We start from the raw sequence: 27,282 nt of genomic DNA, 5'->3' as shown, positions 1-27,282 counted from the left end.
AGGACAAGAGATAGTGTGGTACCCATCTAGCAAAGGATTGGCCATAAGCATTGTCTCCTGAAGTAAATACATTCTTGGAATACTAGTGCACGTAGAATTAAGCAACAGTTTATACAATTTGGAACTACCTCAAGAATTCCAAGATATAACTTCAATCACCATCCTGTCATGCATGTACCAGACCTTGCCTCAAACTTTCTAACGACCTAAGAGCAGGTTGTATCCAAAACCAATCCTGGCCATTGCCCAAAAAATTTGAAATAAGAAACATCACAGTTCCAGAATCACACTGCGGTACAGAGGGAAACCGTCACTTTTCCTGGATTAGATGAGACAGGTTCCTTAAATGAGAGAAAGGTTTTTGCTTCATCAGAGTTCTGTATTTCTATCAGGTCAAATCCCATGGATTGGAGATTAACATGTTGATCCCAAACCATGGTAGCAACTATACCTGAGTGGAAATTACTGACCATTCTACCACTATCAAATCTAGGAAGAGATATGGCATCTATATCGTCAGTAGCTATCGTTCTAAGAAGCGGAATTGCCTTATAGAAAGTCAATAACCCTGCCCTATTGAGTTTAGTCCCTTTCATGCACTTTTCCTTAGGTATCCAGCCTATGATTTTACTGCTGGGTTGTACAGCTTTTCCCACCGCCGACATACTTACCCCCACACATGCCTGACAACCCAAACCCAAACCCCAGAGGTCAGGGGTACAATCCCACCCTGAACTTGACCGGGAGCCATACTACAAACCTGATGTGCCAAGACAGAGCCAGTGACCCCAACTATCGGGGAACTTCTCTGCCCTGCCTCTACTTTAGGGGCAGTCAAACTTTTCTTATGTAATTCACTGGTCTTTCATCCGGAATTACTACAGGTAAACCAATGTTCGCCATCAAATCAACAATCAGAAAATTAGTGGCAGCACTAAGCTGCAGAGGACCAGAGGAAGTGCAGGCATACATTGTCCTAATCACTTTACCAAATGCTGTCATTTTTTTCATTTTTGTCTGTTGTGTTTGGGGCTGCTCCAGCAAATTATCTCCCTCTGCCCCCCTATTCACTACCCTAGAGGAGCCAAAGTTCTCTGAAAGAGTCATCTCACCCTTAGCAGTACCATTGACCATGTTGGGACGAGGAATCATAACTACATCCTCAGGTGCCCCCTTAGTCTGTTCAGCACAACCATCTTTATTACTCGTATCATGATAATTTAAGTTACGAATGGCCGGCCTCTAGATTGGAATTTCTCACCCTAATCTTCAAAGAGGCCATATTTTTAATTTTTTGCTTTCTTCCTGCGCCTTTTACCCCTGATTGGATTAGTCGGCTCAGGCTGTATATCAAGTTCATTTTCAATAGCAGAAGATTTGAGTCAGCCACCACAATTACCTCCTGTTCAACAGCACTATTTTGCAAAAGACCCAAAGCTTCTACCAGTGCGGAAGGACTATTCAGGCCATCCTCAACCTGATTGTCCATTAACATGTCATGATCAATCCTTTCAGGTTGATAAAGGTCCCCACCATGTGACCCACATTCTACTGTATCTGCAAGGGGTCTAGCATACAGTGCCTCCAATATAGCAGACACTTTCTCATCCAACCTCAACAGTCTAGAATTGTAATCATCTTGAGAGCAGATTTCCATAACAGCAGGTCTATTCACAGGTTTCAGATTGTTAAGTAGGTTCTCAAAGCCAGACATACGTACAGTGAGATAATTAAATGCCCTCGGCTGAGCTGCCAAAATCCCCCCCAGATTTTCCTGTGTATCACATCGGGCCTTTAACGCCAAATTTATACTAATATGCAAATTAGACACAAGGGGTGAAATTAGTTCACAGATTCCCATCTCAGACCTACCTTTGGATTCTCTCAAGTTTGGCTGAGTTTCAGAGACAGCCCCCGATTTTGATGTACAGGGAGCAATCGGGAGTTCATTGTTGTAGACAATATAGGCAGATCATTCCCATGTTTAGAAACAGCCATAGCAGGAGAAGAGTCCAAATCAATATTATCCCTTAACAAAACCCTAGTGGCATTAGCCACCCTATGGAATGAGTCCTCCAGACTCTCCTGAGTTAGATCTTGATGAGCAATAGCATGAGTCCCCTGTAGAGGGCTTTGTTGATTCAACTGACCTCCATAGCTTTCTGGCAAGTGATGATAAACATTACTAGATGGCACACCCTTATTACACTTTCCAAAATTAAAGACATTGGATGCATTAGAGTTGGAGGTCACTTTAGATGCACCCCAGTCTGTAAATGAACCCCCAAATCCACCAGCCATTTTCATTTTTCCTCCTAGATCCCCACATTTCCTAAGGTTCCCAATAGGCTGTGGAGTGTAGGCATGAAACCTAACAATTTTCCTCGGAACCAGAGGAACTGCCACCACTTCAGCTTCTTGAAGGCACTCTGCATCTGTTCATTCCAGCAATCCAACGTCAGATGGAACATTAGCCAAAGTATCCAAAGCCCCTCTGTGTAAAGATGAAAGTTTTCAAGAAAGGGTACCTAAGGGCAAGCCAGACGGCACTGGATTAACTAATGCTGTTGTCAGGATAGAGGTCTCTCCAACTGGCCCCTTCATTGCAACATCAGGGCACTATAAGCTATTACTTGCCACAGATATATATACAGGCGGGGTCCTCTGTGTTAAGTCAACATTGGAGACAGGCAAAGCCCCCAGATTATGCACTTAGTCTGATTCCATATCACAGTTGCTGGCCTCAAATCCACTTCTCAGAGTAACCATAGTATACAAATCAAGATTATTAGGTGAATCAAAGCAGTTCAAAGAACAATATCAACAGTCACCGCAGTGCACTTCAAACGGAAAGCACGACTCAAAAGCAAAAGCCTGCAGTCACCGTGCCACCCTGCAGTCTACCTCCAGAATAAGGAAGATTCCAAGTGTAGATGAGGACCTATATGAATAAATCAGGTCTTGGGTCAAAGGGAACAGCCACACAGCAATCCCCCACAGTCCCCAAGAGTAACCCAAATAGCAACACAATCCGATACCGGTGTTGTGGTAGAAAAGGGTTAATAGTTATCAACAACAGGTCCCCTGAATGTTAAGCATATGAGTACAATTACAGCAAAGACTGTATGATTCTTTACTCCTACTGCACGTCACGCACCAAACAGCACAAAACTGCGAAATCTCCACAGCTGCCCTTTTCACCACCGGGCTTATCGCTGCGAGGGCTGCAAGGTGGAGTTAAAGTACACTGTCTTTCCTTCCTTGCTGCTTTTAAGGTTGCAGGGTCCCAATTACCACGGAAAGAAAATAGCGTTTCAAAGTGAATTATGCAAAGTTCCAATATAGTGTTTGTATTCAGCACAGAGAACACAGACTGCACAAAACAGTGAAATCTTCACAGCTGCCCTTTTCACCACCGGGTTCATAAACTCTGCATTAGCATCCAACATCTGATCTGCAAAGATAGACTGGTCCACATTGTACCATAGCCTGCAAATTTGCAAGCCATGCGAACCCTTAAGAGCGCAGTAGATAACTTTAACAATATAAGGGACAAGAAAATGGTCTGACCGGGTAACAGAAATAGGTCTGAAACTTGCCGTCAGACTCTCCTCTGAAAAGATGAGGTCTAGTAAGTCCCCACTCTGATGGGTGGGTAAATTGTTGCATAGGCCTAAAGATAAATCTGAGAAAATCACCAGATTTCTAGCACACAGGTCAATAGGCGCATTTGAGTGGAAATTAAAATCCCCCAGAACAACCAAGTTAGGATAAATCTAAATCAGATTTGCAACTACCTGGGCAAAATTAATAGATAAGTTAGCTGGGTCATGTGAGGGAGGTCTATATACCAACAAAAAGTGGATAGACAAATTACAGTTCAACTGCACTTTGACCAAAAACAGCTCCCACGGCAATGAGTGCTCCACTGGGACAAGCTGACATTGAAACACAGCAAGATAGATTACTGCTAGTCCCCACCCCAGCCGTGGAGGGGCGGGGGATATCTAAGCGCAAGGCTACATCGGTTTCAGGTAGCATCTGGGGTCAGGATCTGTCACGACTCGCTCCCTTCGCTCCCGTTCCCACCATTTGGGGGCATGATTTGGGGTTTATTCCCTACTGGACTTTTCCTCCGAACTTTATACTACAGTGCTGTGATGATTTGGGAGTGCTAAATCCCTATTTTCCCAGCTACTTCCCTTCCGGATCCATTCCAGGTTTTTGGCAGCCAGCATGCTTCTTTAACCAAATGACTATGCTTCCCAGAATGCCTGGCCCACTGCTCCACCTCCACCCTTGCAACACAAGGTTGGGTGGAGGATAGGTAACAGCTGTGGCGGCAGGTGCAGCAATCAGCACACCCGAGGCGTGTGCTCGTTAAGCAGCTTTAAAAGCCTCAGTCTTACTTCAGTCCAGTGCTGGTCATCGTTTGCAGTGTTCCTGTTTTTGACTAGTCCCTGGTTCCTGGTTCCTTGCCTTTGTACCTACTTCCTTGTTCCTGTTTTCTTGTTTCCTCCGCCCTGAATTTCGGATTCATGCGCTAATTGATTTCTGCTCCCTTGATTTCCCTTTTTGTCTTCCTCTGTTTGCAGGCAGCAATTCTCAGTGCTTTCCCCTTTTAGATGCAGCCCAGTTTGTCTGTGTTCTATATTTCTTTGACTCTGTCCTTTGCTGCTGTTACCCATTTGCCTTAGCCTTCCTCTTAGTTTAGTTTCCTGTCTTTTCCTTGGAGGGGTAGGGAGAAGTTTGCATAGGTTATTTCGTTTTTCCCTGCTCCTGATCCTTACTTTCTAGAGGATCCATTCCATGTTTTCCACTGCACTTCTGCATTTATTTTCCCTTTGATTATTAGGTGTGGTGTGCGGTAGTAGCTAGCTCCTGTGTGAATGCTTATGTTTTCCTCACTATTTTGTAAACACTATTCCCACTTAGGTATTTAGTTTTCCTTCCATTGCTGTACTAGCCTTTCGGGGTCCCAGTTTCTTCAACAGGATTCGTGGGCTAGCTGACATTCTAGAGGTTTATCTCGTCCTCGTGAGTACAGTTCTTAAGTTCCCTTATGTAATACCATCAAGAGTGTTAGTACACAGATCCTGTCATTGCTTGCCCTCCACGTGGGTTTAGCGCTGTCAGTACCTGTAACAGCAATTGGGGGTAAGGCGCTTGCCGACTTTCCTCGCGGTCAGGTGCTTACCCCACATCCCTTTTCATATATTGGTTTTGATGTCACACTCTATTTGCACTCCTGGGTTCTAGCATACCTGAGTCGTAGTTCCTGGGTGCACATTTCCCTTGCCATATTCGCTGCCTTTGTACTCGCCTGACTAATCCTGACAGTATGACCAGCCCAAAATTCCCATTGAATATGGCAAGTTTAAGAAAGAAAGGCAGCAAGGCCTCTAACAAGTTTGTACAGAAAGCTTCCCCTACATTTACCTGTGACAATCAAATCACTAGTCCTGACTCCAATGAACTCCTTGTCACGAATGGGCATTTACGTGCAAAGTATTTTTCCCATAGGATGGAACATCCTACATGGCCTGATCCTAGTTCTATCTTTGGTTTTGATCCCGATTCTATGTCAGCACAAGCCTTAGCCGCAGAAAACAACACACTGTTAGACTTATTATACGAGAGTACCTCTGTTGTTGAACCCCATGATTCCAGTTGTGCTTCACCTCAGATAGAACAGTTTCATGATACCAACATAAAGAATGGAGGGGTTTCTTGCATAACTTCTGTTTTCTACCCTCAGTCTAACGCATACTCCGTTGCACAGGTACATACTGTAGTCCCTAATGCCAAGAGGTCTAATGTCAATAGTTTGTTTAAGGGAAACACAGACCAAGTTGGAAAGATAAACTATAAATCACAGAACCTGCAAGCAGTAGAGGACAATGTACAATCGATGCACATCCAGATTGCTAGTGCAGTATCCAGCCCTGATGCCACTATGCTTCCCCCTGTGCTTACTGATAGTGATGTACAGTTAATGCAGGGCATGCTAAGAGCTAAACTTGAGGAGTTAAGACAAGAACTCATTTCTGCACAAGAGGAAAATAAAACCTTACACTCTTTACTGAATACACCTCAGACTTTATCTGTTGATGTGGAGGAAGTGAACACTGTTCAGCCCCTGAGTGCAGAGACTTTGGTAAACCATGATATTTGTCGATATGTTAGATCTATTGGGAGCGAAGGTCTTTCGTCTAGCACAGCGCTTAATCTAGGCACAGGTTCTAACAATTGTTCTGCTGTTTATCAGGGATTGCAGTTAGCTGAAGAGTTACAAGCCACTCCTTTACCAAAAATACCCTGTGTAGCAGTTTGTCATAATTCTGAGCTAGCACACATACAAGCTTCTGATTTCCAAACACAATCCACAATGGTGGCATACACAGATTCAGTCACTACCGTAGGCTTAGGCCCTGCTCTTGATACAGCTGCTGAGACTGAAGTAGATGTTAAAGCTGATGTGGAAAACAATGTTACCTCTGGGTTCACTCTTCCTTCTGCCACTTCTGATCAATACGAACAGTCAGAGACAGTACAGATTTCATGTTCTGATGGACTCATTCCACAGTATACTGAACCAAAGAACCGTCAGGTGGTTCCTGAACTGTTGATTGATAATCTGCCTCTTTCAGAAGCTAAAACAGAGGAATGGACAATAGACGAAATCCTGATTAACAGAGACTTTACTATGGTGATTCCACTGATTGATTTTGACTTCTACAAAGAAAAAGACTCTGTGTCACCCACTAAAGAAAGGGACTGCAAGGGTACAGCTCAGACTTTGGTTACTGGTGCCAAGGAGTCTACTGCCCTAAAGGTGCCCTTCATTCCTGAGCCACCGATGGGTCTGTCAACTTCTGAGACTTCTGTCTGTCCTCCTACAACCATTGACTCTTCTATGATTCAATCCACAGCCCTGCAGTCATCTTTGGCACACCTGTCTTCAACCAATGAACCGCTGCCATGTCTGCCATTTACTCAAGAGCCAGTCCCAAAGACCTGGACATGTTTGTATCCAGCAATCGAGATTGCTCCAGCTTGCATGCCTTCAGCCTCAAGGTTTCCCCTGACCTGCCTGTCTTCAGCTACAGTGACTCATCCTGCAGATCATCCTTCAGCTTTAGAGCCTCCGGTAGTCCATCAAAAGAGCATGTCTTCAGTCCCGGAGTATACTGAGTATTTGCCTTCAGTTCATGAGACGCCTGTATCCTGCATAGCCTCGCTGCCAATATCAGAGGTATACCTGTCTACACCATCAGCTTCTGCTGTATTTTCTTCTGCTCCAGCGATTCCTCCTGAATCCCAACCATTTACGGTCGATGAACGTCTAGCCTGCCTTTCTTTTGCTTCAGGAGGAGCACCAGAATGCCTGCCTTTTCCACAAGACGATTCTCCCAACTGCTTCACTTTAGCATCAGAGCCTCCTAAAGATGCAGCATCAGAGTTTGAGACTTTTGCCAGCTCCCGCTTCAGAGTCATCAAGCTGGACCAAGTGGTGAGTCAGAACCACTCACTTGGGTGTGCACAAGGGGTGGTGCAGACCGGCGTATTACCTACAGGACTTGTGCAACAGAATTCCGCCAAGAGGCACCAGTCGGGTGCTAGTAGCCAAAGGAAGGGAATGACTGCTGCAGTTCAAGATGTGTCTGTTATTGCTCCTTCTGCGAGTCTGCCTGAAATACCAAGTACTGCGTCTATCACTCCTATCAGTATGCCAAACATCCCTGCTGTTGTATCCCACGTGAAACAAAGTGGCTACACGACTGTCACCAGGAGTACTAGCCTTGTACAACCCATTGGACTTTCAGGTCTCCAAGGCGTAGAACATGTGCAGTCAAACCTTAGTCACTTTCAACCACAAGCCTTTTCCCAGATGGATGACAGAAGGAAATCTGAACCTCTACCTCAGCCACCACCTTCTCTAATGGCTGAGCATAAACCCTTCCTGAAGCCAGCATTTTCCTCACCTCCCGCATGTCCACTCTCGGCAGAAAGGCTAACAGAGCTTCTACCATTGCCTAAGGCATGTTGCACCAGCCTGCCTCCCTCCTCAAAGACTTATAAGGGTCCACTCCCAGTGACTGAGCTTCCTGGACCTTCCAACTCTGCTTCTGGTCCTGCAAGTCCTTCATGTCTTTCTTCGAACCATGAGTCTCTTCCTCACCAGAAGCCACCGTTTCCATCAGTACCACCTCCAAAGACAAAGCACTCCTATCATGGAAGTCCATCTGCCTTTGCCCACAGGCCACCATTTCCATCAGTGCCACCTCCAAAGAAAAAGCACTCCCATTATGGAAAGAAGATGTCTCGTGCGGGTGGCGGGCACCCGAAGCCGGCCGTAGGAGGGGGTATACTGTCATGACTCGCTCCCTTCGCTTCCGTTCCCACCATTTGGGGGCATGATTTGGGGTTTATTCCCTACTGGACTTTTCCTCCGAACATTATACTACAGTGCTGTGATGATTTGAGAGTGCTAAATCCCTATTTTCCCAGCTACTTCCCTTCCGGATCCATTCCAGGTTTTTGGCAGCCAGCATGCTTCTTTAACCAAATGACTATGCTTCCCAGAATGCCTGGCCCACTGCTCCACCTCCACCCTTGCAACACAAGGTTGGGTGGAGGATAGGTAACAGCTGTGGCGGCAGGTGCAGCAATCAGCACACCCGAGGCGTGTGCTCGTTAAGCAGCTTTAAAAGCCTCAGTCTTACTTCAGTCCAGCGCTGGTCATCGTTTGCAGTGTTCCTGTTTTTGACTAGTCCCTGGTTCCTGGTTCCTTGCCTTTGTACCTACTTCCTTGTTCCTGTTTTCTTGTTTCCTCCGCCCTGAATTTCGGATTCATGCGCTAATTGATTTCTGCTCCCTTGATTTCCCTTTTTGTCTTCCTCTGTTTGCAGGCAGCAATTCTCAGTGCTTTCCCCTTTTAGATGCAGCCCAGTTTGTCTGTGTTCTATATTTCTTTGACTCTGTCCTTTGCTGCTGTTACCCATTTGCCTTAGCCTTCCTCTTAGTTTAGTTTCCTGTCTTTTCCTTGGAGGGGTAGGGAGAAGTTTGCATAGGTTATTTCGTTTTTCCCTGCTCCTGATCCTTACTTTCTAGAGGATCCATTCCATGTTTTCCACGGCACTTCTGCATTTATTTTCCCTTTGATTATTAGGTGTGGTGTGCGGTAGTAGCTAGCTCCTGTGTGAATGCTTATGTTTTCCTCACTATTTTGTAAACACTATTCCCACTTAGGTATTTAGTTTTCCTTCCATTGCTGTACTAGCCTTTCGGGGTCCCAGTTTCTTCAACAGGATTCGTGGGCTAGCTGACATTCTAGAGGTTTATCTCGTCCTCGTGAGTACAGTTCTTAAGTTCCCTTATGTAATACCATCAAGAGTGTTAGTACACAGATCCTGTCATTGCTTGCCCTCCACGTGGGTTTAGCGCTGTCAGTACCTGTAACAGCAATTGGGGGTAAGGCGCTTGCCGACTTTCCTCGCGGTCAGGTGCTTACCCCACATCCCTTTTCATATATTGGTTTTGATGTCACACTCTATTTGCACTCCTGGGTTCTAGCATACCTGAGTCGTAGTTCCTGGGTGCACATTTCCCTTGCCATATTTGCTGCCTTTGTACTCGCCTGACTAATCCTGACAGGATCAAAACTCTTGTGAAAACCAAGTGTGCGTGATATACAAGAAATCAGGGGTAATTTCTGCCAGTATGTTGTGCAAGTTGTATTGGTGAGCCCCCACACAATGTGCATTATTCAGCAAACGTTTCAGAGGGCCTGCGGGGGCTGTGGCTCCCATACCTACCCTTATATTTTCCCCTAAAACATTAGTAGCCAAAACCCCTTCTGTGAAACTGCAGCATTGAATTGTCTCATAGAGCTTTGTCCCCCCCTGGAGCCAAATCAATATGTTCATGACGCGTATACCTTTTGGAGTTTGGCACCTGAATATTTGTATCTTCCATGGTCACATCTTTATTTTGACAAAGCGCATGGGCCCATGGCCCATAAAGCCCCCGGACGTGCCCAGGCGTGTGTGCCTTTGATGCGCCTTCGGCGTGCTCGGTACGCTCTCAGCGTGCCCGCCCTGCTTTCGCTCTAGGCTGAAGTTAATAAAGCCTTGTGGGTGCTAATTTGACACAAATAATGGAGAGGGACAAAATACTCAAGTCCCTGACTCAGTAAAGCAAAACAAATATGGCAAAACAGCAATCCCCCAAAATAACATTTTGAGAGCCTCTCTAAATAAAAGCACTCTAAAAAGATATTATCTTCACTATTTAAAATTCATCAAACATTCAGTTCATAGAACAAGTGGCAGCAATTTAATCAGGGCAATTTGTTCAAAGAGCAGTCTACTCATGACTCTTATAGGTCCCCGTCAATCTTATCCCAAGATTTTAAGATACTTAGGGCACTGCTGGCTGGCTGACTTAACTGGGTCATATGGTTCCTGATCCATGAGGACCAGACAGGGTTTGTCCCCAGGAGGAACAACTATATGAACCTCTGCAGACTGCAGTACATTATAGATCGGGCATCTCAACAGGAGACGAATTGGGCCATCATATTGCTTGATGCTATCAAAGCATTTGACTCAGTCTACTGGGAATGGATGTAGGCAGTGCTGCACAGATGTGGTTTTCGCCCGGGATTCATGCGCTGGGTGCAGTTGCTATACACCAAGCTGGTGGCCAGGGTACGCACTGGAAAACACATTTCACCTGCCTGAGAGATCCGGTATCAGGTAACATTATCCCCACAAATAATGTCTCCATATATATGGCTGCCGGGCAAGGTCATGGGCAACATTATTTGTGGGGATAATTTATAGGGTCAGTGGGAGCTGGGGTTGCAGGGGTGTCCCCCGCTCCCTTTAAAAAAATATGGGTGTTGCAGGGGTTTGCCCTGCATGTTCTATGGGTTCATATTGCCGCAAAAAAAACTGCGCCATTCTTGTATGGCAATATTTTTGCGAGGATATTAACACATGGAACCGGAGATCGTACGGGGCACCAGGCAAGGCTGCCCGCTGTGTCTGATGTTGTTCATTCTGGCATTGGAGCCTGAGCCGTGTCCCTGCGTGTGCAGTTTCGGTGAGGCAGGTATGTTGGCTGGGAACTCAAACACCTGATCTCGCTATATGCCGATGATGTGCTCTTATATTTGTCAGCTGGAGCACAACTTGCCACTAGTCCTTGAGATGTTGCATAACTTTGCACGTATCTCAGGCATTACATTCTCGAAGGATAAATCCTGTGTGTTCCCCCTGGCTCAACTGCACAGACTGGATCACTGGGACCTGCTGTAACTGGGCATTAGATGGGAGACCTGTGAGTTTTGATAGCTGTGGATTTGCATCCTACACTTGTGGAGGAGATGCACTTGCACAATACTGTCAGGGCTTTTAATATGGTGATGAGATCCATGGGTTTTCGGTCACGGCTCCCTCTATGCTGGGACGAATTGCGATCATAAAAATGATCGTACTGCCTCGCCTACTCCATTATTTTGATATTGTGGACTTCCTTATCCCCGCAGGTTTCTTCAGGATGGACGCATCGATCTTTAGGAACTTCCTGTCGGGGGTGAGTCACCATAGGATAACGATATCCACTTTATACATGAGTCAGGAGCACGGTGGTGTTCAGCTCCCGTGGCTCAAACTTAATTACCTAACTGCACAATTGAGATCTGTTGCAGGTTGGTTGGCGGATAAACCTCTGTGAGACACTAGACTCATGATAAATGACATTAAACCTGCTACATGGAAGGAAGTGCTGTGGATTGATGGGAAATGCATTGGCATTATGCCCTACATGCTAAGGTTGGGTAGACCGATATGAGCCAGGGCATCCCTACTGCTTCGGCCTGGTGAGGTTTACTCCCCTCATCTGCCGTAACTGTAGTGATCTTCTGGTGGTTAAGCGATGGGAGGCAGCTGCTGTATCTGCATGAGGGGATATGCATGAGGGAGGGGTCTTTAAAGCCTTTCATCTGGTTCCCAGCACTGGCAGCATAGAGGCCAATTCCTGCAATATTTGAGTCGCAAAGCTGGCCAAGAGGAAATGGCCCGAATGGCTGGCAGAACCAGAGCCTTGCAAGATACTGACATTGCTGTATGATGTTGAGGATGCCTGGAAACCAGTATCCTGATTATACAGTGGTCTCCTGTCTGCAACGGGAAGTGGTAGCTTAAAGGTTAGAACCTCTTGGGAATTGGACTTTGGACTAGAATTAGAGGACAAGCAGTGTGAAACTGAGTTACTCTTTAAGCGTGTGTCTAGGAATGCATGATTCAGATTGCTACAGTTCAAGGTCCTACATCGAACATACATGACAACTGCTAGGATTGCCAAATTATATAGCCAAGTGTTGCCCAACTGTGTGTTGTGGAAATGCTCATGCTGACCTGCTGCACATGTTCTGGAGCTGCCTGAAGGTGTAGGCTCTCTGGAACTATGTTCAATCGACACTTGAGAGAGCCGACAAGGCCAGATTCAAGTGGTCACCTGCTGAATTCTTGTTGCGAATATATGGTAGGCAGCATAAAGTGAAGTATGTAATTAAACTGATGGATCTGGCATGTGTCCTTGCGAAAAGGAGAATTGTGCTTGATTGAAAATTGGCGAATGTCTCAAACCCCCTATTGTGGTTGAAAAACATACAGTGGTGGAGCACTGCTGAGACCGTTGTGTGGCACAGAGCCATACAGCTGGGCCTTGGGGAATGTACCACCAATATTGAGCTCTGTAATGCACTCCAAATAGCCAGGTTTGGCCCTTCTAATGCCAAGCCTCCATGATATTTGTGACTCCTTTTAAGCTGATTTACTGAGTGATGGAAACTGCTCCCCCTTCCTGCGTGGTGCCACTAACCCGTGCAGATGGCAGCCCTGACCCATCCCTCCTTTGCCAACTCGGTGGAGGTAACCCCCTGGGGCCTTGTTCGCTCTCATGACACCAACGTAATTTGTCAGATTGATGTCCGATTTGTTTGTTGGTTTTCTTACTGTTTAATATGTAACTTGGTACTACGACCGCCTGATATCCCTCATGTAATGTGATGACACGTATATGCCAATAAACAGATTTTAAAATACATGAGTATATTTGTTATAAACTCCTTTGCTTAACTTTATTTGGCTTCACAAATGTCGCACCTCTTTAACCCCATGAGTGTGAAGATGTGAGCTGTACGTGCACTGTTTCAAAGAGAAACCATCTTCTGTTTTAGTATATGTTTCTGTTAAGAATGGATCTCTGTGAGTTAACTGAACTCGATAATGATTCTTCAGTATGATGGGACTCTTTTAAAATCTCTTTCTGAAAGAGGAAATGGGAATGGTTTCCACAAAGCTTGGGTTTATGTTACCTAAAAATTTGGTACAAATTAATTCTGGTCCCATACCAACACTAAATGTAAAAAATAAATGGGGGAAAAGTATAAAAAAGAAAGTGTGAATCTAAAATAAAAGATAATGAGCCCTGTGCTTGTGCTGTCTTTAACCATATTCATGTGGAAAACATCACTTCCTCCCTCTCTTCTTTCTACTGCAAGGTGATGGTGGCAGGGAGCCTTTCATTCTCCTATTTCCTGTCCTGTTCCATTCTAAACCACCTCCTCCAACCATCCCTCCCTGCTGCCCAAGAGCTCTTTTAAGGGGAGCTCAATATGTCCTCCAACTGCGAATGTCCTTACTCCTTTCCCACACATTGCATCTCCTTCCCCCGTTTCATTTAAAAATAATTGTAGCAACTGTGCACGTTAAAAAAGAAAAATACCTTTTACCCATGTTGGATTCGAGCTTGGGTGGTTTAACAAAAAACAAAAGCAATAATTTGATTTTCTTTAGTTACCCGATGATCATCCCACAATGTTCTTTACTGGATTAATACCCATGAACATTTTTTCCACCAAATTATTTGTAGATATCTTTGTGATGTGAAGGGGCTTTCATGCAAATACATGTTGTCTGCCTTTTGGTACCAAAGGCAGTGCTCCTACTGTGGCTGGAAGTTGAAAGAAGGCTCTATTTAGGACACAGTACCATTGTTGCAGGTTTGTAATATTTTCAAATGGCCAACTTTAAATCAGGCAAGATGATTAACTTGCACTGGAACACGAGGATGGTAAAAAAAATGACTTGTTTGCCCCTCTTCTGCACTTGGTCATTGTCACTTTAGTAAGTTAAACATATGCCATAATAAAGTGTTTAATTTTCTCCAGCATGGGGTCTGGCATGGATTCACATGCTCATGAATATTCCCCGTTGTCAGGCTGGGAATCCTCGGTAAAAGAAAAAACAGTTTCACTTTCACTTTAAAACTGTATTTCTCCTCTAAACCAATCACTGTCCTCTGGGTCATACTGTCCTTTCCCTAAGCCCCGCCTCTGGCAGCCATCTTCAGATTTTGCCTGCACACTTTAGTGTTGGGAGTCCTCAATTTGCTCTATGAGCTATTTTGTATTTTTTTCCAGTTGTTTTTAGGAAACATTCTATTTTTGTTCCATAGGAGCCTGTGTGCTCCTATCTTCATCGGGCTGCAACAGGGATCCATTGTCGGTGAAGTTGCACACCCCTCAAGGGCGATTGAACATCAACGTTTCTGGATGGCTGTTTTGGGCTTACTTCGCGCCCTTTGACCATGACGCAGGAGAAAAAGGAGGGAAGGACACAGTGGAGACCCAGGACCCAATCCAGCCTAAGGAATGTCTTCGTAGAGGATAAACATCTACAGTGTCTATACTGCCTGCACCCATACCACAACGAGGATGGGTGCGAGATATGCCTGGGCTTCTCGAAGAATATGAAGAAAGACGGATATAGCAAGCTGGCGGCATGGCTCAAGTCGAGCAAGGCCTCTGACCCATGCTCTGAGTAGGGTCATGCCTCACCCAGGACCGGTTGGTCATAGGAGCGGTCTTGCTCCGGGAGGAGATCAAAGTCCTTTGAGGACACCCCCTCCGTGGGGGTCCAGGACAAGGCCAAGAACCGCAATATCGATTCCACCGGGTTCGCCGCTGATGCGGGTCGCATGTCGGATAGACCACGATCGCCATCCGCCTCCTTAGCCAGCCTGCCATCGGGTTCCTCCTCAAAGAGGAAGTCATCCACCCCAGCCAAGTTACGGGAGAAATCGGAGAAACAAAGGCCGGAGGAAGAGAAGAAGGCCTCAGAGGCTCATCAGGCGCAGCCGAAGACAGTCGACATCCTCTGGGGTGACCGCTATGGCAGGTGGTACCGACCCGACAAATGTGGTCCCTTCAGCGCAGAGAGTATCCCTCCCTTCCAGGTGTGACACGACCACTGAGACAGAGGCGAAGGCTGCGGGTACCCCTGGAGGTGGAAAGGCACCAGTTCTGGTCCCGGTACATGGCCCTCAGGAGGGAAAAGCGGGAGGCGAGGAGACCCCAAAGCAGCGCTCCAAGGTTTATATTCAGCCAATGGTCATTTCATCCACGGACCACGACGGCCAAGCGTCCGTCCACACAGTCCACAAGGAAGATGACCGTGTAGGGCCTAGCACTCCATCATTCCCTCTTCAGGCGAGGGACATATCCATGGACATCCTGTCAACTCACCACACCCTAGTGACAGAGATCCAGTAGAGGTTGCCTCCAGCACTGGCACCTGTCGTTCCGCAGGTCCCTGAGCAGCCTCTACGCAAGAAGAGGAAGCGTCACCAGACCCCACTGCATCAGCCTCCTCCACCACATCGGGACCCGACTCCACCGGCGGACCCAGAAACCCACACGGACACAGCCACGGAAACCAACGAGGCTGTGGACTTTGTCCAGGCAGATGGCAAATCGCTGCACCTGGACGCCCCCATAGAGGCTCCCCACCAGAGGAGGTGGGATCATTCCACTCGATCTCCAAGCTGTTCCAGCTGGTGCCTGAGGAAACCAAAAGGGACGGCTTCCTATATCAGCGACGGGAGACCAAGAGGAAGACGATCATGGCTGTATCCTTTTTGGATGACATTTGGGAGGAAGGCCTGGCCCTCATGAAGATCCCATGCACGGCTCCAACCAAACAGGAAAGGTTGGAGAAGAAATACAAGGTGCCGTGTTTGAGGTCACAACTGTTGCCGGACTCAGTAGTGTCGGCTGCCGCGAGAAAACGTTCAGCCAACCCAGCATCCGCATCATCAGTCCCTCTGGACAATGAGGGGAAGAGGATGGGCGCCATGAGGAGGAGAGTCAACTACACGGCCGCATCCACGATCAAGGCAGCTAATGCTCTGGCTATCTTGTCCCAATACGACCGGGAGCTTTGGTACAAGCTGGGCCCTATACTGGAATGCCTTCTGAACAACAAGAAAACAGAGGACCCTTTCTTCCAGGAAGGGGAGGTGGCGTGGGACCATGCCATTATGGTGACACTAGACCTTGCTTACTCGGGCTTCCGGCAGATGGGAAACAGAGTGGCTTTGTCGGCAGGGATGGTTGAAGGCCACAAACCTTTGCCAAGATGTCCATGCAAAGGTGCTGGACATGTCGTTCCAAGGCATAAATCTGTTTGGGAAGGCGGTCGAAGAATCCCTTCGGGCCATAAAGACGACACAGACGGTGCGTTCCTTTGGCACTCTGCAGCAGCATCGCTCATAGTCTTTTCGCTCCTCCAGGGGGACATTGAGCAGATCATGCAAGGGACACTCCACGTCATACAGACAACCTCCCCGATCGTCAACGCAGAAAGCCTACAGGGGTCGCACCCAGGCCAGTAGCAGAGGTCGGCATCACAGTCGCCCACAGGGCAGGGGGCCCTGCTCAAGCAATCCTGAACGGCCAAGACGTCAGGCCCCCACTCATGCACCCCAGTGGAAGGCCCGTTGATGGGGTTTGTCTCTTGCCCAGGGACACACCTTGGAGTTCCAATGCAGGTGCCCTCATACTCCACCAGTTCCCTGTCAGGAGCAGCACATCCCTCAGCTCCTGGAAGACGTGTGAGCCAGGTTATGGAAAGGTGCGATATAGCTCGTTCTCCAAGGGCTCCGGAGTCAATGCCAGATACTTTCTGGTCAGAAAGAAGATGGGGGTGGGGAGGTTGGAGAGCCATCCTAGACCTACGTCGTTTGAACAAGTACCTGAAGTCCCAAAAATTCAGGATGGTCATGTTGCAGCACGTACGCGGCTAACTGGAGGAAGGGAATTTCTTAACGTTGTTGGACCTAGAGGATGCGTGCTTCCATGTCCCCATCCACAGGAAACATCAAAGGTTCCTACGGTTCGTGGTACAAGGCCAACACTACCACTTCAATCCCCTACCCTTCGGCTTAAAGTCGGCCCCAAGAGTGTTCACAAAATGCCTGGCCCCGGTGGCGGCCCACCTGCATCTGCAAGGCATATATGTATACCCGTACCTGGAAGATTGGCTAATACGCACCTGTTCCCGGGATCTGGTCGACAAGCACACGAAGGAGACCGTCCGGCTACTGACGGACTTGGAGTTTTCTGTATACTCTCCGAAGTACTGCCTTCACAGAATGCGCTGTTCCTCAGCGCCAGATTCAGTACAGTGGTTTGCCTGGCTTCACCCACAGAGGAAAGGCTTGCAGTCATTCAAGTGAAGGTGCAGCGACTGTCGTAGGTAAAGACGGCCACGGTTCAGGCCATCAAGTCGTTTCTGGGCATGATGTCATCCTGCACGTTGCAGATGCGACCCCGACAGGATTTCTTCAATGGCAGTTGGCACAAGTGTCTGGGAAGTTAGAGTTTTGGGGGGTGCGCTCCCACATCACCCAGGGGATGGGATTTCAAACCCTGCCATACCAGGATACGGTCACCACAGATCCCTCTCTGGAAGGTTGCGGGGGGCTCACACCAGATGTCTACACGCCCGAGGTCTGTGGCTTCCAGAAGATGAGGATCTGCACATCAACATCTTGGAGCTACAGGCAGTGTGTTGGGCCCTAAAGCCTTTCATACGTCTCTGAAGGGCAAGGTGGTAAGGATCTTCACAGACAACACCACCAACATCTTCTACAACAGAAAGCAAGGGGGCACCCGACCCCCAGCGCTCTCCAAGGAAGCTCAGGGTTTGTGGCACTGGGCCATCGACAGGGGCTGTTCCTCGTCCCGCTCCACCTTCCAGGTGTCAAGAACACTGTTGCAGACAGGGAAAGGCACACCTGCCACGAGTGGGAACTTCGTCAGGATCAGGTTTATCGTCTGTTCGTCAAATGGCGCAGATCCCCGATCAATCTTTTTGCCATGGCGGCGAACTCCAAATGCCAAGGTTTGCCAGCAGATTTCACCAACCAAGGAGCCTAGGGGACGCATTCTCCTTCCTTTGGGTAGTTCTGTTTCTGTACGCTTCCCCCCAACCCCGTTTCCTTTCCTGTTATGTGTGATCAACACACTCCGACAGTGTCAGTGCAGGCTGATACTCCTCGCCCCGACGTGGCGGAGGCAGATTTGGTATCCGGATGTACTCAGCCTGTCAGCGTTGCCTCCAGTACTACTGGATCTGCTCACCAGAGAGGGAGGAGATATCCTTCATCACGACTCAGGATCCCTGAACCTGAAGGCATGGCTCCGTAGAGTTCGGGGGTTTTGAGCTGCCATCGGACTGCAGGGAGGTCCTCGCCAAAGCCAGGGCGGCGTTGACACTATAATGCTACAGCCATAAGTGGAAGTGTTTTTCTATGTGGTGCCGGTCGCAGAAGATTACCCCTCTGAGGGTCACGGCCCCACAGATTGTTCTATGCTTGCTTTCCTTAGCAAAAGCTGGTCTGGCTCACGCGTCCATCAAGGTAAACCTGGCAGCCATCTCACGCTACACCAGATGCCCGGGAAGATCATTGTTGTGGTCCCACAGACTCGTAAAGGAGTTTCTCAAAGGGCTTTTTTGATCTTTCCTGCTGGTGAAGGCGCCTGCCCCGGCATGGGAACTCAAGTTGTCCTGACAACACTTATGGGGGCACCCTTTGAACCTTTGCATCAAGCCCCACTCAAGTTTCTTTCGTGGAAGACGGCATTCCTCGTGGCCATCACCTCAGCCAGATGAGCGGGTGAGAACCAGGCCCTGGCCTGCAAGCAGCCGTATCTGACTTTCCTCAAATCGAGGGTGGTGCTGCGTACGCACCCCTCTTTCATGCCGAAGGTTCAGTCGGAATTGTACCTCATTGAGACTTTGGTGTTGCCTGTTTTCTTCCTGAAACCATTGTCGCCGGCGGAGAGGACCTTGCATTCGCTGGATGTTTCTTGCATCTTAAAATTCGACGTAGCACACACAAAGACGTCTCAATTTTGGCTAACTGGCATCTTCCGGGACGCTCTAGAGCGCCCTAGAGCACACTCCACCATAGCGATGGCTGCAACGGTGGTGTTCCTTTCTGCTGTACACCTGCTCGACATCTGTAGGGCTGCGACGTGGAGGTGCCGGCATACCTTCACGAGGTTCTACTGCATCGACAGGTATTCCAGGGAGTCCAGAGTCAACCAGGCAGTGCTACGCAACCTGTTTGCTTGAGGTGAGTCTGTTCCAGGGGTAAGTGTGAATTGATTTTTGATTTAGAACATTTCTTACGTGCACCAGACAGGCTTAACTGTAATCGGGCGCAGATGTGAACTATACATCAGGATTAGAGTGCCTAAGTACTACATATGAACTATGCCCAACTAACTCATTTGAATAGGAAGGTTTTTAGCATCTTTCTGAATATTTCCAAAGACTGGCATGCCAGGATTTCAATTGGTACACACATCAAAAATGTATCTCCGGAACAGAGATCTCTTGTTGGCTAATAGCGACACACCCTGACAGTCAGATATTTCGGTGCAAGACCATTAAAACATCTGTACATCAAACACGCCACCTTGAATTTGACTCGGTCCTCCACCATTAACTTGTGTAACGATCTATGTAGGGCTGAGATGTGATCCAGCCTGGCCATTTGATCCGCTGAGGTGCCTGCCATTAAACTGTTGCAGTAGTCAAGATGGGAGTTGGTCATGCCCCTACCACCACTGCATGGTCTTCCATCGAGACAAAAGGGAGCACCTTCCTAAGCATGCGCAGTGAGTAATGCACTGCCTTCACCTTGGTGCCTACCTGGGCTTCACTGCCCAGGTTTTCCTTCCAGATGCACCCGAGATTTTTTTACTTTCCTTGAAAACGGGAGTTCCTCATCTAGAATCAAGAGGGGGGTGGCCTTTTTCTTTCCACCATCCTTCTACTTTCTGGCCCAAATAGTATTACCTCCGTTTTCGCTGCATTTAGCTGTAGCTGATTGCATGCCATCCACCTCTTAATCTCACCCATGCATTAATTGATCTTCTCAAATGCCTCTGCAATATTCTCTGTCTAAATATAAATTTGAGTATCGTCAGAAAAGGAGTGGAATCTTAACCTATGCCTCCTCAATATATTAAGTACCGGGCGAATGTACAGATTGAAAATCAAAGGCGAGAGCGCTGGGCACTGGGGGACTCAGCACTTCAGCCATAATAACTCTGAGAGGAAACCTCCTAAGGTCACCCGTTGGGAACTATCCTTCAGGAAGGAACTGAACCATTCCACCACTGATTTAGAATGTTTTTTATATGTTGGAGCATGATCTGATGAACCACTGTATCGAAGGCCGCTAATAGGTCCAGCATCAACAATACTGTGGATCCCCCTCTATCCGCAGCCTCCAGCAAATCACCCTGAACAGCCAGCAGTGTCGTCTCTGTCCCATGCTTGAGTCGAAACCCAGACTGGAGTTCTCCAGTAAACCTTTACTGTCCATAAAGGCTTGAAAATTGGATGCTGTCTGCTTTTTCCAAGATTTTAGTTGGCCAGCACAAGTTGGCCACTGGGTGGTAATTTTTTAACACTGTTGGATCTAAATTGGGCATCTTTAACAAGGGTTTCACCAGTGCCCTCTTCAGGGCACTTGGGACATGGCCCTCCATTAATGATTTATTTATGAAAGCTGTTACAAATGGGGTAATATTCATTGCCAGGTGCTTGGCTGTACAAGCCAGCATCGGAAATGCCAAGTCGTTTGTAGGCTTCAATTGAAGTATCAAGGATAGGACAGCTTCCTCCTCCATATTTTGGAAGTGAAAGCCCTAATTGTCTCCCTAAAACTCTTCTGTGTCCTTCTCGTCTAGGGGCTCTTCCCACTTTTCAAGGGCACTCACTTTGGAAATGCTTTACTTCTGTTGAGCCTTGACACCTTGCTTGCCTGTGTAATGTGTACTGCTGTGTATTTGTTATTATGAGCGTGTGAATCCTTGCCAGAACCCATGCTGGAAAAGGTTTAAGTTTTACCTGCAACTATTGTTCTACAGCATTGGTCTGCCATGGATTCACATGTGAACCCTCCATCCTGTCCCTCTGTGGCTCTTCTTGGTCATACTGCCACCTTACGTGCTTACCAATCTGAAGATGGGTGCCAGAGGCAGTGCTTGGGGAGAGGACCCATGCTGGTGAACAGTAGATACAGGTAAGTAACTGAAACCTTTCCATAATAATGGGATTGCTTCATAACGTAGAATTGTGGTATACTTATGTAGCTATGCACTTTCTGTAGCTCAATTCTGCGTAGGTTAAATTACCCATTATTTTCTAATGTTTGGGAAATATATAAAAAGGGTTTGATAGCATAAATGCAGACCAACAGTTGCTAGTTGATTTGTCCATGTAGGTCTTTGTGCTTCTGTCGTCTCAAATGTGACCAGTTGCCAGCACTAGGTAGAATTTGAACAGGAGAGTTATCACAGCTTAAAAGGACAGCTCAATGTTTCCAGGCAGGCAGTATCTTGAAATATAAAAATGTGTATTCTATTTCATCTATAATAGGGCCTGCTCACTGTTCCAAAAATACACTGAATGGGGATTTGACTTCATCAACGATCCCTGAGGAAAGTAAATCTACATCAAAGAAAAGATCAGACTCTGAAGATTCACTTTGGTCTTCGTGAAAAAAGAAACAGAAACTAAAGTGTTCCATTTTCTAAAAGCACTGCTATGCAAATGCAAATGTTGATGTTGATGTTGGTGGTTATGCTAGTGTCATATATTAGGGTAGCAGTCTCCCTCAGAAGGACCTCCCTGCACTTTATAGAATAATGTAAAAAAACAACTTTGAAGTGTATTTTATCTTTGTACAGTTTATTTGCAAGAGTATTTTCCTAATCCGTCTACAGTTTGTGCTTTTATGAACAAATAGAAACATGTTTGGATCTGTATTTGCTATTTCCAGAAATGTGCGTATTCTAAGAGTTAGACAGACCGATGGCTTTGACCTTGCTATGTTCAGCTTTGAAACCGCTCAAGGCTTGAAGCACATGTAACCAGTGCCAAATGCCAGTGGTCTTAAGTGTGACCCCAGGCTGCCACAGTGTTTGATGGTAGTTACTTGGCCATCTTTTTAAAAGAAAAAAATATGTACAGCTAGTTTATTATATAAGAGGCAGTAGATAGGTCTACTTATTTTTACTTTTTAAAATAACATGTACAGGTGAACTCGAGTGACACATTTATACCAAACATGTATGTTTATTTAATATAGTGTTTGCACAGATATATTTATTCTTTTTTGCATCAAAAAAGAATGTTGGCTAGTTTCGATGTGGGTTATTATAGATCTGCAAATCTGCAAGATGTTGCGTAAATTATATTGAATTGTATTTTTTTATATTTTAAAGCGCATTGTTTCCTTTCCCTGAGCATTAAATGGTATGTTGCTGTATTTATGCAGATTCTTCTTTGAAATACTGTTTTTCAAAAAATGCTTTAATTTAGAACAGCCCTGTTCAACTTGAGGAACGCATATAAAGCAAAGATGAATAATGTATGTGTAAATAAAGAAATATATATTTGTAAATGGGTTGTTGTATAAAAGCCCTCAAACTCTGCATACGTCCTTACACTTTGAATACATTGTATATTTTTGCCAGTCTAAGACTATGATATGATATACTGTATTTTTAATACATGGTGTGTTTGTTAATATCATTTTAAAACCGATTCATTACCAAATTGGGTTTTATAAATATTTTCCTCTCGTGAGCCTACAGGAAAGGTGTTTTTAGTACATCTTTGTGTGGCAGTGAACGTAAAGGTGAGTGATGATTATATTTGCCATAACACTAAAAAAGAAGAGGGGACTTGATATCAAGCGAATCACCCATTGATCTCTTGATTAGAACTTCAGGGTACTATTAAAATAAAAGCATGAACATGTCTTTTAGTATACAACAAATCCTCTTGGGTAATCTCCTTAAGAATTTTATAATATCTGAAAATAGGAATGCATTGACAAATAAGTCTTAATCCACCTAATTGCTGATAGTATTAATGGTCCTGACATTAGGTAAGTCCAAGACGAACAATATAGAAGAAATTATGTATACACATGATGACTTAATTATATACCAATCATGTAATTCTCTCCTGGGTAGAGGGGATATCTTTATGTGGAGGCAGTTTTTAAGTCGTGGAGTCCCTCTCCTTTGAGCAAAGAAATACATTTAGTCTTTTCTACCATCTACTATATTGTTCAAGCCAGAGTGTTTAAAATCAACCACAAAATGCTGTCTGCAAGTGTACTACCACACTTTGGTACAGTGACATTTATTGAGGTATATTTATTTTCAATAATATGCACATAACGTTAACCTTGCCTTTTTACATGTAATGTATTTGTTAGCAACAATTGGAAATGTCTTATTGTTGGAAAAGCTGTGAGCAAGTACCGAAATGCCATGCATCTCTGAAAAGTGAATTGATGTGATTGTCGTGATTTCTCTGCATGCCACGGTATGATGAAAAAAACGTGTGTGTGTGTGTGTGTGTGTGTGTGTGTGTGTGTGTGTGTGTGAGAGAGACATTCAATTGCTTCCCATCTGTGCGAATCCTGAGATCCAGTTCCTAGGGGTGGACCAGTGCAGGAGGATCACCTGGATGGGGGGGGTCCTTGGGGAGTGGAAGTGGGACACTGACGGCTGTGACGCGGTACCCCCTTCCTTATAACACCTTTTCCCATCCTACCCATAGGATATTCAGAAGCTCTATCCCCCACCCCCTTTCCGACACTTTCTTACACCATGAAAGACAACGGACTAACACCAGGGCCGTTTACCTGACGTGTTCCAATGCCAGGGTCACACAGAGTTAGGCAATTGACAATAACTACATACACCCAACGCCCCTTTCCCTTCCCCACAGGGATAAAAGGTGGAGCACAAGAGCACACTTTGAGCAAGCCAAAACGCACGAGGAGGTGGCTGTTCCAGGACGGGAGTTCAAGAGGAGGATAAAGGCGGTGAGACTGAAAAGGACGATGAGGGAAGTGCCCTTGCCCTTTTCGACCCAGACCCGCAAAGCTCCCAAAAGAGGAACTATAAGAATGGGAACTACAGCTAGCGCATGGTGTAATAGAGGTCAACGTTTTACAGAGCCCTCCCTCAATGATAACTAAGGCGGAGGGAGGCGCTTGCTACCGTGATACTGTCCTTGACTCCAAATACAAGAAACAACAAGGAGTTCAGCGCAGCCGGTGAGTCGGAGGGAGAACTGATAATAGACCAAGCTGTGTTGAGCGAAGGTTGCAAACAGCAACATGATTTGAACAAAGGAAAGATCTGTTATTAAACTTTTAAAAACCCAGAGAAAGAGCAGCTGCAGAGTGGTTCAGCGTCACGGGGGGCGCTTATTCGAAAGACTCTGGTTGGTCCCCTTTTGTTAAAACTAGATACCAGGAGGCCCGAGGAGAGCCCGATGTAGGAGGTCAAAGTGGTCGTACACGGTTCGAGTAAAAACCCCTTGTACAATCAAAAGTCTTTAACACCTTGTGGACACCAAGTAAACTGTGTTTGTGGCAAATGTGAACCCGACTGAGGGATGCCTACGAATTAGGGTGACCAGTAACACACCTGACAACACTGTATTCATCTTATTGTGTAAGGCCTGACTGGGGGCTGAGACCTGGGCCTAGGTAAGAAGAGAACCTACCGGGTTTATAGTGACTTTGTTGTGAACTGTGGCAAGTGTGAACCCAACAGAGGGATGCCAACATAAAGCTAGGGCAAGGCACCCCGCTTTCTGATGAGATGATAGAATCATGAACTGTGTTAGAATGGCTATGTGAATCCCGCATTGTGAGAAAGCAAACTGTGTAACTGGCAAATGTGAACCTGACTGAGGGATGCCGGTAAAGCGGGGTGAAGCATGATAACCCTGTGAACATTGTGTTGACAAGAGTGAACTCTGCTGAGGGATGTCCACAGTGAAAGGTTGTTTAAAAGGTCATCGAGACTCATGACTACTACAGGTGAAGGGATTTTGAATAAAAGGCTGTAGTGAACCCGTCAGAGGCAGGCTAACCTTCAAGAGGATTGTAGCCCAGTTTAGGGGATCCAGCAGTGAAGAATCATAAGCCAACATAAAGAATACGGAAAGGAATTTTTGTTTAGGTATTTGTGAAACATCAGGCCTTCAGCGGCAAGAGACTTTGTAGAAAAGAGACTTCACCACCGAAGGTACAGATATCGCTGAAAAGAACTGTGGCCTTGTGCTGAAGAAGCCCAGGAGTGTGCGTTGTTCGGGAGTCCCGCCTTGTACCATGCTAAAAATGTGGGGAAAGGAGACCCCGGCTATAACATCCTGACTTATCATTTTAAGAACACTTCTTTCTTTTCTGGTGAATATTATCCCACACTATTTTTGTAACTTAGCGGTAAGGATTGGCAATAGTTTGTTTTAGTATAGGCCCTTTTTATATGATAAGACGCCACTAGGACTGCCTTATTATTATTTGATGGTCGTTGCTTGCTCCCATCTTGGATTTAGATTAGGCGTTTTTCTCACCCATTTATACAGTTTAATATACACCCTTGAACTGTGATCACTTGTTCTGTCTTTACTGTTGTCACTGTGAGTTCTGTACACAACACAATTTTACCACTAAACCAACAAGTGTCTTTTATACTCCTAAATTGAAACACATTACGTTTGCGTGTACTGCGCTGCAGGTGGGAATTCAATAAAGTGATTGTAAATCGCACTGGAGTCTGATTGGGTGTGTTTCCCTAGCACACCAACAGACAAAAACAAACTAACACAAGCGCAAACTTTCACTAGGTGCCTCAGTCAAAGACGCATGAAAAATAATAGATCAAGTGTCTTGTTAGAGTGGTTCTCGATATATTGTTGATGTGTTGGGCTTGAAAAAATAGATTGTTTCAAAACAAAGGTTTGAATTAAAACATGAATCATAAGATTAGGACGAAATCATACAAAACATTTAATTATGCAGGTCTCCATGCATAACTGGAGTGTTGACAATTTTGTCATAAATACACATATTGATTCAAATTGGGCAATCATTTCTAGGATCAGATGTGTTTAGCCTTTTTAAATAAAAAAAAAACTGCATGTTTAACCAAGACGTGTTTCGATCATTCCTCAGGGCGGTGACTGTGAGGTGTGTTATTCCGTCATTACATGAAGTACGTAAGAAACAATTGCAACAATTGCAATGACCGTACAAGAGACACAGAGAAAGATAAACAACAAGGTTAAAAGCAAAGTTAAACACTTGCCTACAGTGAACAGAACATCGTTTGATATGTTCGACGGACATTATCTTATGTCTGATGACAAAGAAATTGGTTAACTTACAACTTATTTAAAAAGTCATCATGTTAGTGCATACCAATGTCATGGGAATGTAAATGTTCTGTTCATTGTATGCAAGTGTTTAACTTGCATTTTGACCTCTGTGTGATTTGGCCCTAATCTTCTGATTTATGTTTATTATTCCAACATTTTGTTTTGAAACAATCTATTTGTTATTCCTAACACAACAATATATCAAGTATCACTCGAACAAGAATCTTAATCTGTTCTTTTTCTTGATTCTTTGAGTGAGGCGCTTTTTGTTACTTTAACATTTGTGTATATTTATTCTTGTTTAGAGATAATGGGCCTCTTTACAAGTACTCCGGTCCGGAATTAACACTGCAGGTAAAACCATACCGGCACCGTTTCCATGTCTGCCCAATCATGACCCGCGGCCCCGGTAATAGCACCACCCTCGACCGCCACCGCGGAAATAGGTGTCCCGTTAAGTCCGTCTGCACGGAAACACCTCCGTTACCGTCAACACGAAACACTGTGAGCATCACAACTAGCGCGGACATGGAAATACCGGGAAGAAAATGGCATAAATACCGTGATCACGGTGGCGGAACCGCCGCCACCGCGAACATGGCGTTATACACTTCCTGCTGAACTGAATCAGGGCACAGGTGCACCAAATCAGCCC

The 27,282-nt window shown here is 45.9% G+C and overlaps 1 protein-coding gene across 3 annotated transcripts in view; it reads left to right on the top strand.

Annotated features, from left to right (window-relative positions):
• The window catches only part of PLEKHA3 (pleckstrin homology domain containing A3), a 723,378-nt gene extending 700,465 nt beyond the window's left edge, over positions 1-22,913 (top strand). For 2 of the 3 annotated variants that reach the window (XM_069616104.1, XM_069616102.1), the window contains one exon: positions 21,813-22,913. In XM_069616104.1, coding sequence (XP_069472205.1) covers positions 21,813-21,934 — 122 coding nt within the window. In that variant the 3' untranslated portion in view covers positions 21,935-22,913. Of the gene's footprint in view, positions 1-21,301; positions 21,439-21,812 lie in introns of those variants that run through there. The other variant, XM_069616103.1, reaches the window with a different exon arrangement.
• Positions 22,914-27,282: the final 4,369 nt, after the last annotated feature.

This window comes from Ambystoma mexicanum, chromosome 9 (assembly GCF_040938575.1).
Source record: "Ambystoma mexicanum isolate Mex_15411 chromosome 9, UKY_AmexF1_1, whole genome shotgun sequence".
Taxonomy (NCBI): Eukaryota; Metazoa; Chordata; class Amphibia; order Caudata; family Ambystomatidae; genus Ambystoma; species Ambystoma mexicanum.
The sequence above is the reverse complement of the archived record's forward strand: the minus strand, read 5'-3'. Positions and strand labels throughout refer to the sequence as shown.